The 17344-nt window shown below is 39.6% G+C and overlaps 2 protein-coding genes across 5 annotated transcripts; one reads left to right on the forward strand and one right to left on the reverse strand.

Moving 5' to 3' along the window:
- Positions 1–510: 510 nt before the first annotated feature.
- Positions 511–12712, reverse strand: maco1b (macoilin 1b). The gene is made up of 11 exons (XM_056760256.1): positions 12462–12712; positions 8140–8281; positions 7483–7609; positions 6664–6787; positions 5857–6035; positions 5159–5720; positions 4597–4755; positions 4333–4515; positions 3985–4105; positions 3721–3895; positions 511–2658 (listed from the first exon to the last, which is right to left on the reverse strand). The coding sequence occupies exons 1-11, from the start codon at positions 12539–12541 to the stop codon at positions 2456–2458; spliced, it is 2055 nt and encodes a 684-aa protein (XP_056616234.1). The 5' UTR covers positions 12542–12712; the 3' UTR covers positions 511–2455.
- Positions 12713–12809: 97 nt separating this feature from the next.
- rhd (Rh blood group, D antigen) lies at positions 12810–17268 on the forward strand. Of its 4 annotated transcripts, none has more exons than XM_056760259.1 (10): positions 12810–12925; positions 13415–13683; positions 14169–14361; positions 14464–14614; positions 14988–15135; positions 15261–15436; positions 15582–15719; positions 16110–16234; positions 16705–16784; positions 16950–17268. In XM_056760259.1, exons 2-10 carry the CDS (start codon positions 13458–13460, stop codon positions 17063–17065), a joined length of 1353 nt encoding a protein of 450 aa, XP_056616237.1. In that variant the 5' UTR covers positions 12810–12925; positions 13415–13457; the 3' UTR covers positions 17066–17268. The 4 variants fall into 4 exon arrangements, with proteins under 4 accessions (XP_056616237.1, XP_056616238.1, XP_056616235.1 ...); XM_056760260.1 differs by lacking the exon at positions 12810–12925 and adding an exon at positions 12974–13043; XM_056760258.1 differs by lacking the exon at positions 12810–12925 and having other exon boundaries at positions 13361–13683; positions 16950–17023; positions 17132–17268.
- The last annotated feature ends 76 nt before the right edge of the window (positions 17269–17344 follow it).

Raw genomic sequence — 17344 nt, forward strand, 5'->3', positions numbered from 1 at the left:
AAACATGAATATAAAATAATATTAATATAAAATAAATTGTTATAAACAAACAGACCAGAGGTTAACTTCAGGCCATGCGCGTACTTCCGATGAAACCATCTATACATCCAGTGTTGTTTTATTCCTTTCACATGCTTCTGCTTAAAATATAAGTATTTTTGTATTTTAATAGTCTATATTTCAGTCATTATTTATGCACTTACTTCTTAGTTCTTCTTAGCTCCTTATTTTATTTCCACTTTCCACTAATGTTTGTAGTTTTAGAATGTCAGTTTTGTTTAATGCAAGTAGCCTTAACCATCAATCATGTCAGTAAGGTATCTTAAAACTTTTGAAATCTTAAAATGTGAATTTTGGTGACGATGGTGCCTATAAATTAAAATCTGGTTTTAAATTAAATCAAATTAAAAGACCGGTTACACGGCAAAATATTCTGCTAAGCACAATGAACCGACAGCCCTTCTTTTAAGCATCTTCTCACAATGATAAAAAGACCACACAAAACAAAACTGCCAGAAAAAACGTTTTATTACTTGAAACCTCACAGAGACCGAGAGCGCAGCCAAAGGTCTGGCTGACAAACAGACAGAAGAGAGAGAAATGACAGTGGGCAAAAAAACTGAAACTTTTCTTTTTCTCTTTCGTTTTAGCCACATGGACATCACGAACGTTTCCACGTCCTCCATCACATCATAGTTTAAAAAACACAGACACCAAAAACAACGACCATCTCGTGAGCACTACAATATCACATACCCCTCCCTCCCCTCCCACCCATCATAAATCAGACGAAATACTATCACAGAAACCCCGCACTGATACTATCCACATCAGAACTGCTCAGCTGACCAGATGGAGACCATTTTAAGAAACTGGCCTGAGCTCAGAAGTGCTTCCTCTGATTGGGAGAAGGCAAAATCCTGCTTTTCTTACCTCAAACACAAATTTGTAGCCTATAGGAAGGTTTAGCCAATTGGTGGGTTTGGTCAAGATATTGTCCATTCACTCAGTAATACTTAATGTTTAGCAGACATAGATACTAAGTCTAAATCCGTATCCATTTAGACAATGATCATAATAATCCCTTGAAAACACTTCCAAGTTTAGACTACAGCCTAATAGGTTGTGTAAAGTGGAAATACTTTCTCAACACAACAGCGCCATCAAGTGGCACAACCAAGTATTTACCTGACAATGAGACAAAATCTATATAATAATAATAATAATAATAATAATAATAATAATAATACGCTCCTATTTCAATCATTGGACCAACCTGATGGATCTGAAACACTTTTCTCATTCAATAAAACTACAGCCGTACGACATCGTTGGCACTGGACTACACACGCTGTAGCTTTCTGATACTGAAAGATGGTTAATACCATAAGAAACGAAGGGGAAGAAGAGTGCCGTGCGTTTTCATACTTAACATATTCCCTTGCGAGCTTTAAGTCAACAGCCCAATAGTGCAACGCTGGATAAATAAATAAATGTAAACAAATGACCGAAATAACAAGCACGGTTTGTAAGAGGGAGCACAGTCATCACACCGATGGCTTGTGATGTGTCCGGCTGTTACCATGGTGACCAAAGGGGATGCGGTTGAGGCATGGCGGAGGGGAAGAGATCTTTCAGTTACACCAATGAGGTCCCGTATGAAGGCACTGATTATCTGTTATTGGTAAATAACGCTGTGGGACTTCTTAGGGGGGCGAGCGTCTGCATGTTTGCACCGTGTGGTCGGCTACAACGCGGCTTGGCTTGGTCGCTTTGCACCACGAGGAGCAAACAAATAGCAAAGCTTGTCCCATCCTGAGATACTCATCAAAAATCATTTGCACGCAATTTGGTTGAATTATGCCAAGTTGTTTTGTTTTTTAAAAAGGGTCCGACATTACATTCTTGTCATCTTAGATGGTGATATTCTTGAGGAAAATCTTCTTGCGGTACAACATCTCTGATATGTGGTAGAGCACCCGGGACAACAGATCTTACACTCGTCCTGCTTTCCATCCCCCCGGAAAAGCAAAAGGCCGAAATCCAAACGAGAACCAAAATGGAAGTGGTCTCTGACTGACTGAGGGAAGGATTCTCACCAACTTCTGTGAGGTTTCTAGATATTTACAAGAGAAAAGAAACAGTAGTTTCCTACTTGACGTGTGATGTCCCTTAAAAGCTTCCTTTTTTTGTCTTTTGTTTTTTTACTACAACAAAGACAGTCACACAATACAACATCCTTCTGCCCAGGCAAAGAGCTGTAGTAATAGAAGACGAAAAAAATTATCTGAGCCACAGACATGCCAAAGATGAATCTGAATCTGGGCCTATGGAGGAAAAAAGAAACCAGAGAACACTGTGTGTGTGTGTGTCTGTGTGTGTGCGTGTGTGTGTGTCTGTCTGTATGCGTGTATGACAGATAGATCGGAGGTCTGTTGTGGTGGAAAACAAGCATTCATTTTTTCATGGGCTGGTAAACAGACGCGTTTGGGTCCAGTCCTGATGGACTGGTGTCCATGAACTTGGATGAGTAATGGGGCGTAACTGGGGTCATGCTGCCAGTATCTGCTGAATACACCACGCTGGGCATGACAGCCATCACCTCCGCTATCTTCTGCTTTAGATCTTTAATCTCCTGATCTTTCTGTAGGATCTGACCTGCAAAAACACAGAGCAGAAACACCTTCAGTGTTTTAATTTCATTTGACCGAAATGACTAAAACATGACACGACACGATCCATCTTCTTTTAGAGAAACATTTGTTCAATGTTAAGGAAATGGTTTACCATTAAAGATGGGGTAACATACTATTCCATGCATTCTGACTTCTTTACACATTCAAACGTGCTGGCTTCTCATGCTTAACATGGGCAACTTGTGAAAAACCCAGTTGGATGCATGAAGTAGTATTTCATCGCTTGATAAAGAACTTGTTTCAGAAAGTTTTTTATAAATCTGGATCCCTGTTTCATAACAGGATCCTATTCCTTTCCTAGTCCACCGGAAGGCAAAAATAAATAGCCCGCCCACGCGCCAATTTACAAGCGATAGGAAGACCCGCTTATCAAGATTGGCTGTGCTGTGGGCCTGCAGCTTGTTACACTTGCGTTAGGGAGAGAAGTTGTGTGTATGTTTCTTCACGGCATTTCAGTGATGGATTTTATATAAACATTGCATATAACGCTGGATTTGGAGGCCGTTTGAAACTGATAGATGGCACGGTCCCAGTGATAAAAGATGCCAAACATGTACCGCACGTGTTAAGTGAAACGAAGTCAGACGTCTGTTTTGTTTGCAATCGGGTACGTGCATAATGTACAAAACACAAAGGGATTAATGCGATGGTGTATTGTGTGCTTCGTGTTGAAGTTCCATCCCCCTCCCTGCCTCCAGCAGCTCGTGTTTTTAGGAAATAATCGTACAATTGTTTCTCTCTTTTATAAATTTGATCAAATTAAATACTCTTTGAAGATAAGACGTATGCAGTACTACTGTATAGGAACTCAAGATTAATATGAGATTGGCCGAAATAACATTTGTTATCCTATCTTTAAATTAACAACAAAACGTCCATTCTCTTATGTAAAACACAGTAGAATATATGGAAGAGTAATATCAACAATGAATGAATATAGTGAATATTTCCAAAAATATTACTATAAAAAATGAAATAAACAAAAAGACAAAAGACTAAGTGTGTTTTCAAGAGGATGTAAGACCTTGTGCGATCTCCAGCTGTCTTTTAGCATCTCCTAGCGCAGAAAACAGGTCCAGCTTGATCCGGGTCTCGGCACTGAGGCTGTTTTCCAGGTGCTGGGTTTTATCCTGCATCGCAGACAGCGCTGACATCAGAACCTCTGTGTCCTTCTCATTTTCCTTATATTTGTGCAGTTCCTAGAGAAGTGTGACAGAAAGAAGCAGAAACAATGATTGATGTTTGAGATGCGGATAGTGATGAGTTAATGTGAGCATGATCTCCTCACTTGAACTTTGAGGTCCAGCTCTCTGATTTGATCCTCTTTCACCTTGATGTCCAGCGTGAGCTTCTTACACTCTGTTTCCAGCTCTGAAATCCTCCTCCTCAGAGACTCAGTGCACTCACCTCTAAAAGAAACACATACACAGATTCGGTCACATGCAAAAATATTTCAATAAACTGGACATATCCTGCAGTAAAAGGAAAGGAAATAGTAAAGTCACGAAATACAGCTCGTAAAACTTATCAAACAGCACTATTAAACTATTTAATAGGGTTAGAACTATCAAGGGAAAGACCAAAGAGAAGAGTTGTGCACAATATATATTAAAACTGAATGAAATGCCAAAAGCACCTAGTTGCAGCAGCGAGAGCGACTGCACGGGCCGCTGTCGCCTCCTCGAGCTTCTTGCGTTTCTTCTCCTCTGCTAACAGTTTCTCTGCTGCCGCCCGAGCCTCCTGTTCGGCCTTCAGGCGCTTTTCCAACTGCCCCACCGTCTGTTTATCCTTCTGCTTCGCCTGCACTGCGTTATGAAGCCTGCACGCACACACACAGTTTGCATTAACAGAGGTACGATTCCCTGTCTAATTTGGACTTTGTTGTCAAGACGGATCTCACTTATTCTGAAGCAACTCGTTCTCCTGTCGCAGCTGTCCGAGCTCAGAGCGTATGCTGCGTTCAGAGCTGCCCAGAGATCCCAGCTGGCTGCGCAGTTCCTGTTCTGTCTGTCTGCTTGCCTGCAGGTCTGCTTTCAGCTTCTTAACGTCCTGCTCCAGCCTGACACCCAAACACGCACAATTTAGGTCGCGCATACACCCGGTCATTTGGATTAAAGTGAATAAGCGTTGCGTGTAAAAACCTTTTGAGCATCCAAAAATATGCTGCTCAACTAATAAATTAAAATCAATATTGTAGAGTATGATCATTAAACCGCTAAAAGCTGCAATTCCATTACATTGATAATCTACGGAGGGTTTGTGAAAGGATGACACGCTGTTATTCCTGATAATGTGAAAGCAATGTTATTCACTTTTGGGTCAAATGAAGGAGGTTTGGGTAAAATTGGAACGAATGTAGAGACAAACTTAATAAATTGCAAGTTTGTTGTTTTTGCACATGCAGCTGCAGCTGCCATGTGCGCGCTAAGCTTCGTGACAAAGGCGTGTTGTGCGACACTAACCTGATGAGCGCTTCAGGTTTGCTCAGCTGATTGTTGGGAATGCAGTTCTCCACGGGGTCTCTGTGAGATGCAGAATTCTTCCCTCCTCCACACTTCTGTTTCTTGTCCCCCTTACTCGAGGACGACGAGGGCCCGGAGGAGGACGGCACGCTGCCGTTTGCTGTTCCATGCCCTCTTGGCGAGGAGCTTCCTCCGCTGGCATTTTTGTAATTTTTATTGGAGTTGGAGGATGAGGAAGAAGAGGAAGATGAAGAGTGTTCCTCCTTCAGCAGGTTCTCAGTGCTGCCCAGCAGATCTGAGGTGCTCAGTCTCTTACTGTTGATGTGGTTCTCCATGTACTCCATCTCCTGAGCTTTACTGTCCACCGACGGCAAGATGCTGCTGCTGGTGCTGCTGTGATGGTTCTGATTGTGATTGTGTTGTTTTTTGGACTCGTTCTTGCCTCGTCCTTCCCCTCTGTATTCCAGCTCTGGTAAAGTGTTGGATGGGGATTTTTTCCCGCCCGCCGAGCCGTTCTGTGCCACTGCTGGCGAGTCTGTGTCATTCAGTCCTTTGGACGCTGCTGTTCATTAAAGGGAGAGAGAGTTTTTTAAAAAGTTAGCGAATAATACCGCTAATGTCACACTGCATGTTAGATTGAGTAAATGACAGAAGAATCCATTATTTATATTTTATTCCCTATGGTGTTTCATTCTTACCTTCCTCTGCCTCTCTCTCCTGTCTCTGTATGAGCTGTTGTTCTGGAGGTAGTGCCTGCTGCAGCAGCTGCATGTAAAACTCGTTTTCTTTCTGCACTTCCTTCTGTTTCCGCAAACGCATCTTATAACTGACATAACTCTTAAAACCGAAGCCCAGCGTCACTACGGGGTAGCCAATACTGCATGTATGAACACAAGAGAAGTGATTTGCATTGATTGTGTAAACGCATGCTAGGAATGATGTTTGTGTATTTAAGAAATGCAAACTGTTAGCGACGCCTCATTTGCAACAGAAACAACACTGCCAGTCTGGCCTGATTCACAAACTGAGACTCTTATAAACAAATTCTATAAATTAATCATTTAAAAAAGACTCACTAACTCACCAGTTAACAGTAAATTTAGCATAACAAATAACCCTGAATCCAACAGAGCCACGGATATTAGTATTTTCAAATCATGTTGATTTTGTTGAGGAGTAAATGTGGGCCTAGTTTCAAAAAAGTGTTCTCTAAACATGACAAATGAGCAGTCCTTTGACAATTACATATACAAACTAACAAGCGATATGATCTGTTCCATGGAACACAAGGCAGCGGGTTTATTAGTTATTAGTCACAAATCATAACTCCTCCCAATAACAATACACTTCAGGCGCTGCCACTTATTTCACTGGTGACACACCCATTCGGTGGTTTTCCACACGTTACACAAATGCTTTTATTAGGAACTAAACAGATGAAGCAGAAACGGTTTTAAAATCAACATCAGTGTTTTTGACACCAGTGTAAAGAGGAACTGACATACCAGTGTGCTGCAAACGGACGACACAGGTCCACGTGGAAGTGTTTCAAATCTTTAAATCTAATAGCTGCCTCAATATAAACAAAAAGAATCCACAGCGACACAGTGGGGAGGCAGACCCCTCTTTCTGTAGAGACATGAGAGAGTGGAAATTAAAGATGGGCTCACAATATCAGCAGACAAAACCATTACAACAGTAAGTGACTGTAATAAAAGTGAGAAAAGCACACATACTGTACATGTCATGTTTGCATGTTCTTTTGAGTGTGAGGAAAACTGTGAAACGGCCATATTTTTGAGAGATTCAACCTTTGTCAGCTCTGAACAAAGCAGTGAACAAGCCATTTGAGGCAAATCCTTGTGTTGACGCCAAGATCCGGAGCTGCTCTGTCACAGCGGCAGAAATAAGCACGAGTACAGCTGCAAGCTCACAGTCTGTGTGCGGTATGAAGATAGAAAATAATAAAGCTAGCGACGGCATGACAATGGCCCTCTCCAGAGGTCTGCCAATGGACAAGTGCTGTAGAAGTTTAGATTGGAGCCTGAAAGTAGCTGTCAACTGTAAACACCGTTTAACTCCTGTAAACCTCATTGTGCTAGAGAAACCAGCAGAGATAGAGATGAACACGCCAACAAGTGAAGCTTAACACGCGGGCCTCTGTGATTGAAGCGTTTTATTAAGAACCCCGATCTTATCCGTTTGGTAACCATGGTGATTTCAGAAAGGAAATTGAATATTTCTGTCAGTTACTTAAAATGATCATTTAACCTCTGTGCATGATGGCAGGATGGAAATGTCGCAAACAGGTGTGATGCTCTTACCTGTGTGCCACACATACTGCACCCATACGTATGTGCTGGCGGCAAAGAACAGCCACTGCACTGGGATGAAGAGCAGACATATAATATCTGATGTGAACGCCACACACACAAAGAACACTGAGAAGGCCTAAAACACACACAGAGACACACATTAGTGTAAGTCGCATGTGGACTATTGTCAATTTAAAAGATAATCATCTTTGAAACCGTTTTTCTAATGTAAAGTAAAATGTCAGAATTGTCCTATAGTGCGACAGACAATTCAAGAGGTCCCCACAAAAATAGAACTGTCATCATTTATTCACCCACAAACTCATTCAACTTCCCCTTTCCCATGAAAGACATACAGTAAGAGATGAAAATGAGTGAGAACAGGTTCTGTGCAAAATGCGCCCTAAAAGTATCGTCATTGACTCAACTTTCTTAGTCTTGTCATGCTATTATAGGACACAGCACACAAGTCACATAAACTTTCATGGTGCTTTTTTGGTCCTTATTGGAGCTGCCCTGCCATCCACTTGTTATATGCTAAAGAGATCTCCTTTGGTGTTACACAGATATAATAATACAAACATGAGAGGGGAGTAAATAACAAAACATGTCTTTGGGTGATCTCTCGCTTCAGTTATTTAGTGCTAATATGTGGATGACACTCACCAGGCCCTGATATCTGAAGGAGTCATAAACGCTGCGTATGAAGAGCCAGAAGGGCCAGAGGTACTCAAAGCGAAACTCCAGAACAAAGTCTGCAAGCAGTACCAGCGCCCAGACCACCAGAAACTTCAGATACAGGAACGTACTGGAAAAAAAAGAAAGACTATCAGCCACCGTTTAATCAATGGTACATTTCAAAATGTGTATACTAGATCACTATAAAAACAAGCACACATGGTCTATGGAACTGGATTATGTTTTATGAGGGTATAAGAGATAGCATACAAGTAAAACCACTTAATATGGATATATGAATAGAATATTATGAAAGACTGAATATCACACAATCATGAGTTGGGAATAATTATTTTATTGAAAGACAACTCCATGTCGAAGTTTAGATTTACACATCATCTGAAAGCTGAATTAGCTTTCTAATGATGTACGGTTTATAAGGATAAGACAATCTTTAGCCGAGACAAAACTATTTAAATATCTGGAATAGGAGTGTGAAAGAAAATCTAAATATTGAGAAAATCGCCTTTGCTATGCTGTAGCAGGCCGTTGCTAAGAAGAAACAGGTTTGTTTAAACATGTTAAGCTTTATGTAGATACCAAACTTGAGTGGATAATTCCCAAATAACGGACGGCAGCGAGAGAAGTCTGTAGGTGTGTTTCGGGCAATTTTTGTTTGCAATTTTGCTGCTTCCACTTACAAGAATAAAGTTTTGATATATTTAAGGTAGGAAATGTACAAAATATCTTCATGGAACATGATCTTTACTTGAAATCCTAATGATTTTTGGCATAAAAGAAAAATCTATTATTTTGACCCAAACAATGGAAGTTGACTTTTGGCAGACAAATTCCTGTGCTACTCAAGACTGGTTTTGTGGTCCAGGGTAACATATGCATAAGAGGTGACAAACACAAACAATACAAAAGCAACTGCCTTTTTGTGCTTCCGAAACAAAATGTACATTTCAGCTCATCTGCTCAACAGGATTATTTATCCATCCAACAAGCTCTGAATGTTTGTCCAGCACAGGTGTACTGCAGCTCCGACAAGTGTTGAAGACACTATTAATAGCAATTTGATGACAGAAATTATTATTGTGCGGTAACAAAGAAACAACAAACAGTCACTGGACTGGTAGATCTGGGCTGTTATGCTCATTCAATCCCAACTCTAAAATCCCAAATATAAATCCCAAATATAAAAACACATCCAATACGAGATAATGTTATTAATGTAACTCAAGATCAATCATCAAGTTCACAATAGATTAATATATTCAAAAACAAAGATGTTATTACAGAGTGATGTGAATAATTAAATGTAAAATGGGGTTGACCATTAAAAAAAGTACATTCAAAATAAAATTCAAATGGTGCTTTAAAGCTTTCATTTCAGTACAATAGCTTTATAACATGACATTTTAAAATTCTTTATCTTTGTTCTTCTGTCACCACAACACCCACCAAATAACAATGACTAAAAGTGAAACATCACTGCACAGTTTGTACAAATTCGTCTAACAGTTTTCTACATTGCGTACATATTTAACCTACTTCAAATCTTTAATTTTCCAAGCAAACAAAATATGAAACGAGAAGAAAGGTATGATGTTGGTGTTATGTGATTCTACCAGTCAGGAATAAAAACATGTACTTTATGTTTAGAACTTCAATTTCAGAAAGAATCTATTACGTCAATAGCCCACACAGCCTAGGTATCATGAACTGAAAAGAAACCATTTTGAAGTCAGAATAAGTTCGAACATTTTGAGAATAAATCTCACTTTTTTCAAGTGTGCACTTAATAGAGTATAGAGAACAACAATACAAGGAACAAGGAATTTCCATATTTACTTTATATAAACCACCAGATCGCATGCTCGTACAGAAACAACATTCAGTTCACATATTTATTCTCTCGAACTCATACACCATTTAATCTGTAAAACATATATGAACACGAAAGGCCCTTAATTGTTCTTTATAATGACTAAACAAAGTTCAAATTAAAAGTTTGAGACTACCGATTTACATAATTCCCAGATGCAGACTTGAAATCATATGCAATATTTTGTCAACCATATGGTAATAGGAACCGAGTTCTAGAGCCACTAATTTAAAGAGGCCAACATACTCAATGTCAAGCAAAATAACGGATACTGACAGCAGAACGGGTGAAGTCTAACAAACTGTCTTTAATGGCAGAACATTGCCAGACATTTACCCTGCGTGAGCAAAGCAACATCGTAATCTCTCTGCGGAACCAACAGCATCACCCTGGAAAGATGGGAACAGGGCAGGGTGACATACTGGATAACCTGGCTGCTCATATAAATTTAAGCATCACTATAGTGCAATGACTATAATGTGCTTTTCTTTGGCAATTAGCTACTTAAAGAGATAGTTCACCCAAAAATGAAAATAATGTCACCATTTACTCACACTCAAGTCATTCCAAACCTGTATAAAACAATTTGTTCCGCTGAAAACAAAGAAAGATGTTTTGGACGAATATTTGTACAAACTCTTCTTGGCCACCCCTGACTACTGCAGTAGGAAAAAATATTGTCTAACCTTTTATTTTAAATATATATATGTATAATTGTTCTGTTGAACACAAAATTTGCTTTTTAGGAAGATTTAGGAAACCAGACAGTTCTGGGAAACCTTTGACTATCATTCTACTGTGGTAGTCAAGGATGAAAACTGGAACCATTCCTCCAAATTTCTTCCTTTACTCTAAACAGGTTTGGAACAACTTGAGTAAATAATGACAGACGCACTATCACTTTAAAGGCCAAAACAAAGTTCTATCTCATATATCCCCCCTCCTGTTGTTCAAAACTTGAAAGGCTTTTTATGTGTAACACAAGAGAAAATACTTCGAGAAATGTCTCCGTAATTGTCTCCATACAGTGGAAGTCAATGGGGGCCAAGGTTTGGATACCAACATTCTTTAAAATATCTCCTTTTGTGTTCTGCAGAACTCAGTAAGGGTGAGAAAATGGTTTCTTCAACAACAACAAAGAGAGACTTCAACGGTTCTTCTGGTTTCAATACAGTTACCTTTGAGTTCGTAAGTATATTTCACTACAATCGCTTCAACAAGCCCCAGATTCCCCAGAACCAGTAGTGACATGCTTAAAACAATAATCTGTTATTGTTTCCAACGTATCTTGATTCACTTGAACACCCCGAGCCTTGACTATCTACCTGCCCTGTGGCGGTCAACAGATGAACGGCTTAAAACACACCTGATGTGACCTGCAATACACTAGCAGTAGCAAACAACAACCTGACATCAGACACAGATTTCAATTCTGCTTTATAGGGGTTATACTAACAGCAAATATATAAATCAATGGAAATGATGACGTAAAATCACAAGACAACAGCGCATAGGGTTGACGGGTCAGATGCTCCCTGACAACACATCAGTACAGACAAACACAGAGACTAACACGCCAATCTCTCAATGACAAGATTTGTTAGAGGATTTTAAAGATAAATATCCAAGAAAATAAAACAGCAGTTAGCACTACAATAATCCTTCGTTGGTTAAATGTTAAAATGACTGACAGACCTTTTAACTGCAACTGACAGCTGCCAAAACAAAACTTCCGACTATGCATTCAGCATATATATATATATTAGGAATACATAACAGGAAATATATTATTTACAAAGATTACTTTATTATGAACTAGTCTCTGCACACAAGTGTGCTACGGTACTGGTTATTTTGACGTGTAACGTGAATTGCACTTGATAACAAAACAGGAACATGTATTGTAGTGACGTTACCTTGCTAGCACAGTTTCACATCTGAGGAATACTAATGCAAACTTTAGTTATTTAGTCTCCATCATTAACATTTAAATAAAGCTCGCGTTATCAGCTGAATTTTTACATCTACGATTTGCAAACGAAATCATTTCAGTCTTGTGAAGTCAAATCACGATCGACAATTGCGTTTGTGTCGGTTACTAACAAACTAGCGGTCCTGTCAGGCCAATGAAACTGATGATTGACAGCTACTGACGTTAACGGCGAGGTCTCGAGCACTCTTTCGCGGGTTTCTTTCTTTTAAAGCGCATCGCTGGGATCCTCGCGACGAGGCCTACGGCGGCTAATTCATTTCTTCGGAGAAGACTGTCTGCCTCTAACCAGCTTTGTTGACCGTAGCTTGACACAAACAGATGATTTACAGCCTCGGTGCGAGATCTCGGACGACAAAGACCACGAAGACGGGGCCTTTTGTTTAGTTCGGGACCTCTAACGGTTCCATCGGAAGGTCTGGATCGTACCTGCCGTAGATCCCCTCGGTGATTCGGTTCCGTTTTAAGGGCCGTCGGAGCTTGCTGCAGTCCGCATTGCGCCGCTTCATCCTCGCCCCCTTAAATCGGGCTTTTTGATACCTTCAACAGTATGGTCCAGGGTTCTGTCTTATTCGGAAGGGGAACATTGGCGGTCCCTCGTTAGATTATGCAGCTGTAGTTATTTTTTTCCGCTGGTAACAAAGAAATAAATAAAAAGTGGAAGACCCTCCTCCTTTTCTCGGCGCAGACGCACAGACACGCGCAGTGGTTGAGCTAGACAGGTGTGATTGACAGGCGACTGAGCCAATGAGAACCCCTTCATTTTTACTGCCATAAGAAATAGCCAATAGGAAGCGTCGTGACACGGCTCTGACACCGTACCAAAGAAAGGGAAACGGGGCGGCTGACAGGTTTTGCAGCCCGACCAATCGCTGTATTTGTGGACAAATCAGGTAGTGATCACCAACCAATAGGATGGATCTGGGCGGGACTCAACGTCACGCTTTTACGTACGCTGAGAACTGACGTCTGTGATTGTCAAATGCTACTTGGCCTATAGACAAAACGATTGTAATGTTTTATTAACTCTTATTTGGTATTAATGTTTTGATGACTGATCATGTTGCTAATTGCGCCTGTGCAGTACATTTTAATGTCATTTTTAAAAACATTGTTAAAGTAAATAATATTTAATATATGTTTATGTGTGTGAATGGGATTTTTTTCCTAATTTCACAGTTTTCCAGGTTTGGTTTAAAATTAAATAGATGGTGATGTTTTGCTGTGTCTTTAACATATGCATTAATAAAAAGTTAATTTAAATGATGAAGTAAAAACTTAAAATGTTTCCTCGAAAACACAAAAAAACGTGTGATGAATGTGATCAAACATTTCTTTTTATATAAAAAACGTGTAATGTTAACACAATTGCCTTTTTCTAGACAAACACCTCCATGCCCCTTTCATGTGACGTCTGTCCTCTGTATGAGGACTCACTCATCTCTTGCTGGAGAAGATTGCAGACATTCAGAGTTTGTCACAGTAACAATGGCTCCTCAGTACGCCCCCAGTCTTCGCTCAAGACTTCCGATTGTGACCTTGCTTCTGGAAATCATCTTTCTCCTACTCTTTGTCTTTTTTGTGAAAATAGAGCATCAGGATCAAGTTTACAGAGAGTTTGACAGAAAGACCTTCATCCTCTTATATGCAGGTCAGTAAGTCTGCTTTACACTGGTATTGGTGTGTTACGAATCCGTTCAGCTTGCATTCAATGTTCAGCTCAGGATATATCTTTAATTGTTTATAAAAACACACAATCTGACCACTTTTCATTGGCCTGCTATGTTTAGCTCATATACTAATGATAAAACAGACAACAAAGAGATGATTTGTTCGCTTTGAATGATTTTCTTGGTAAATGTCTATGCTACTACCACCTTAAAATGTCAAATTTAAGACATGTAGAATCCAGAATGTTGAACAGAATACAAGTTGAAATGTTTGTAATTGTGTGTCATCTAGCTCTTGGGGTGGGGAGACGTGACATCTCTGCTTTTGGTAGATAAGGGGCATTTCTGTAGTACGCACTGACCACCATTAAAATGTCTCACAAGACATTGAAGTTCTATTTGACTGCTTTTATCCCATCCTAAAAGTGACACATTGCCAATATTGGAAACGCAATCTTCTTGATAGAATTCCAAGATGTCCATGTGATGATATTCTTGGGCTTTGGATTCTTGGCCACGTTCCTTGTACGATACGGTTTTAGTGGATCAGGGTTTAACATGCTTGTGGCTGCAATGGCCATTCAGTGGTCCGTCCTGATGAACGGCTTTCTGCTGCCACAACGCCACCACAATAGAGAGATCTACATCAATATGAAGAGGTAAAAACACACAAACAAATCTGAACAAAACAATTAAAGTAGTTGTAGTAGTAGTTAAAGTTAGGCCTATCACCCTAAATGTTATTTGTGTTCTTTATGCAGTGTTATTGAGGCAGAGCTCTGTGCAGCTTCGGCCCTGATTGCGATGGGAGCGGTCCATGGAAAATTAAATCCGGTCCAGCTTTTGCTTATGGCCCTTTTGGAGGTCACAGGATTCGTGGTCAACCAGTGGATCCTGCAAACTCTGCTCCGTGTAAGAAAAGTATTACCTTCTTAGATAAACCACAGGGATTTCAGGGGAATTTCTTAATATTCCAACTAGTTTTGTTCTCACTTCAACCAACGCAAAGTGCTAGACAACATTCCATGTGAATTAAAAACATACTTGTTTTAATGGTATATTGTTGCAAAAAATATGCATCTATACTGTAGTCCCAACACTATTTATAGTATTCAATACTATGTTTAAATTAGCAGAACTGAAATTCAGAAAGACCTCTTTAAATGTCAGAGTAAAACTATACATTCAAGCAACAACTAAGATTAAACGTACGTGCTATTAAACATACTATTTTGTACAGAAACATTAAGTGAAAGCAACAATTTATACAGAATTCATGTTTTAGGCAGATCTGCTGTACAGCATCATGCTGTTGCATATCTTCGGAGGCTTTTTTGGTGTGATGGCATCATGGGTGCTGCACAGAGACCGAATCAAACCAAAACACGAGAAAGAGAAAACAGACCGCAGGACTGGCTTATTTTCTATGTTAGGTGAGTAGCGTCAATCAAGCTTACATGAGTACGAGATAGGACATCGAATAGAAACCTGGCTCGTCAAAATACAAATCCATTGCGGGATCATGTACATCAAATGTGCTCTCTGTCTCTCTACACAGGAACACTATTCTTGTGGATATTCTGGCCCAGTTTTAACGCAGCAGTTGTATATCAGAAGTGGGATAGAGGACTGAAGCTTAGCGTGATTTATGGGACGTATCTATCTCTGGCTGTCAGTGTTGTCGTGGCGATGACGGTCTCTATGCTCACAAGCTCGAAAGGAAAAATGAACATGGTGAGTGTCTGTAGAAGGATGCAGAAGTGTTGAACAGAATTGCAATGATTAGACAGTTGATGGAAATGTTTAAATACATGATGTATAACTTGTTTAATTTATCCAAGAGACCAATAGTAACCATTTGTGGCAATAATTTAACCAGGTGCATGTCCAGGGCTCTGTCCTCTCTGGGGGTGTTGCTATTGGAGTTGCCATGACAGCAGTCCACACTCCATGGATTGCCATGACGATTGGCCTATGTGCCGCTCTTTTATCATCCCTGGGATTCCGGTACATGAAGGTAAAGCCACATTAATAAAAGAATGTTATTGCAATCCCAAAATCCTTGTGTTTCAATGTGAGCTGAATAATCAGATTTTTTGTACAGAGAAGTTAAAGTGAAAGTTCAACCAAAAATGATTTTAATTATTAAATCATTTAATCCCCCTCATGTCATTTCAAACTTCCGTGACTTAGTTCTGTGGAACACTAAAGAAGATTTTTTGAAGAACGTTGGTAACGAAAAAACATTGGCCACTATAGACACAATACCACTTTAAGACATTTCTCAAAATATCTTCTTTTGTGTTCCACAGGTGAAACAGAGTCAAGGGTTTTGTACGATCTCTTCAACATGGTCAATGACTTACAGATTTTCCAGATGTTATCGTGATCTCTTTTTTTCAATCAGGGTCACATGCTGTTAGCTTTTGAGTGTCATGACACCTGTGGTGTCCTCAACGTTCATGCCATACCTGGAATTCTCGGATGGCTCGCTCATTTATTTCTACGGGTGGCCAGTACTGAAAGAACAATGTAAAACTTTATCTCACTTTATGTTTTGATTTTATCATATGAAATATATAAAAACGGGTGTCCAAAAAACTCAATAAAGGAATAGTTCACCTTCAAAATGGAATTTCGGCCATTTTTTACACGCCCTTGCATTTCAAAACCTGTATGCCTTTCTTTCTTCCGCCGAACACAAAAGAAGATATTGTGATAAATATCTGTAACAGAAAACCGTTGATCCCCATTGATTTGCATTGGTTTTGTGTCAATAATAGTCAATCGGGACCAGCATTTTTCAAAATATCTTCTTTTGTGTTTTGCTGAAGAAAGAAAATCACACAGGTTTAAAATGACAGCAAGGTGAGTAAATTACAGAATTTTCCTTTTGAAGGTGAACTGTTCCTTGAAGGGCATCATGGTATAGCAGTAAAATACTATGGTATTTATATGTTTCTAATGAATTAATGTTGACTCTGTGTGTCACCTGTTCTAAGAGCTTTGGAGTTTGCTGTGCATCACATCTGTGTTCTCTTCATAACACTGTGCATGAGTCTTGTAAGGGGTATGGCCACAGGTATGATACCACTGATCCATTCACCAGTTCATTCACTCACAGTCCTCTAACAGATCTGCTACGAATTCAAACTTTTATTACACTTTTATACAAAGTTCAAACTTTTATTCAAATACTCCGCAAGAATTCTTTAAGCTTTATACATAATCCAATGATGATCTGCAGGACTGTTTCTTAAACTGAGCATTTGGAGACCTCAACAGGACAGGAAGTGTTTCGATGACCAGGCATTCTGGAAGGTGATTGGTCGTTTTAATCCTCATACCCTTCAGTACCATTAATTGTAAAATTATTTACTTTAAATTGTACTTAGCATTTGATTAATCAATCATTTATTTCTTATGTAGTTTCCAAATTTGGTGGTGGAGAAATGAAGGTCAGGACACAGGACACTGAGGGCTACAGACAAAATCATGAACACAATGTGTGTGTGAGTGTGTGAGAGAGAGAGATATGTTGCTTAAATAAACATTTTACAGCTAAATTGAAAATAGTTAATTGTCTAAACTGCAGAGAAAATGACAAAGCCATAGGACGTTGACGCTCATTTCATTTACTTT

This window comes from Triplophysa dalaica, chromosome 11 (assembly GCF_015846415.1).
Source record: "Triplophysa dalaica isolate WHDGS20190420 chromosome 11, ASM1584641v1, whole genome shotgun sequence".
NCBI lineage: Eukaryota > Metazoa > Chordata > Actinopteri > Cypriniformes > Nemacheilidae > Triplophysa > Triplophysa dalaica.

Excerpts from the sequence above, each read along its gene's own strand:
- rhd (XM_056760257.1), top strand. The coding sequence starts at position 13,389 with ATGTTAACACAATTGCCTTTTTCTAGACAAACACCTCCATGCCCCTTT. Across the intron at positions 15,437-15,581 it reads CGAAAGGAAAAATGAACATG|GTGCATGTCCAGGGCTCTGT; the intron begins GTGAGTGTCTGT and ends TAATTTAACCAG. Across the intron at positions 16,235-16,704 it reads GCCAGTACTGAAAGAACAAT|AGCTTTGGAGTTTGCTGTGC; the intron begins GTAAAACTTTAT and ends ACCTGTTCTAAG.
- maco1b (XM_056760256.1), bottom strand. The coding sequence starts at position 12,541 with ATGAAGCGGCGCAATGCGGACTGCAGCAAGCTCCGACGGCCCTTAAAA. Across the intron at positions 7,610-8,139 it reads CCTTCAGATATCAGGGCCTG|GCCTTCTCAGTGTTCTTTGT; the intron begins GTGAGTGTCATC and ends TGTGTGTTTTAG. Across the intron at positions 4,106-4,332 it reads GCTCTCGCTGCTGCAACTAG|AGGTGAGTGCACTGAGTCTC; the intron begins GTGCTTTTGGCA and ends TGTTTCTTTTAG.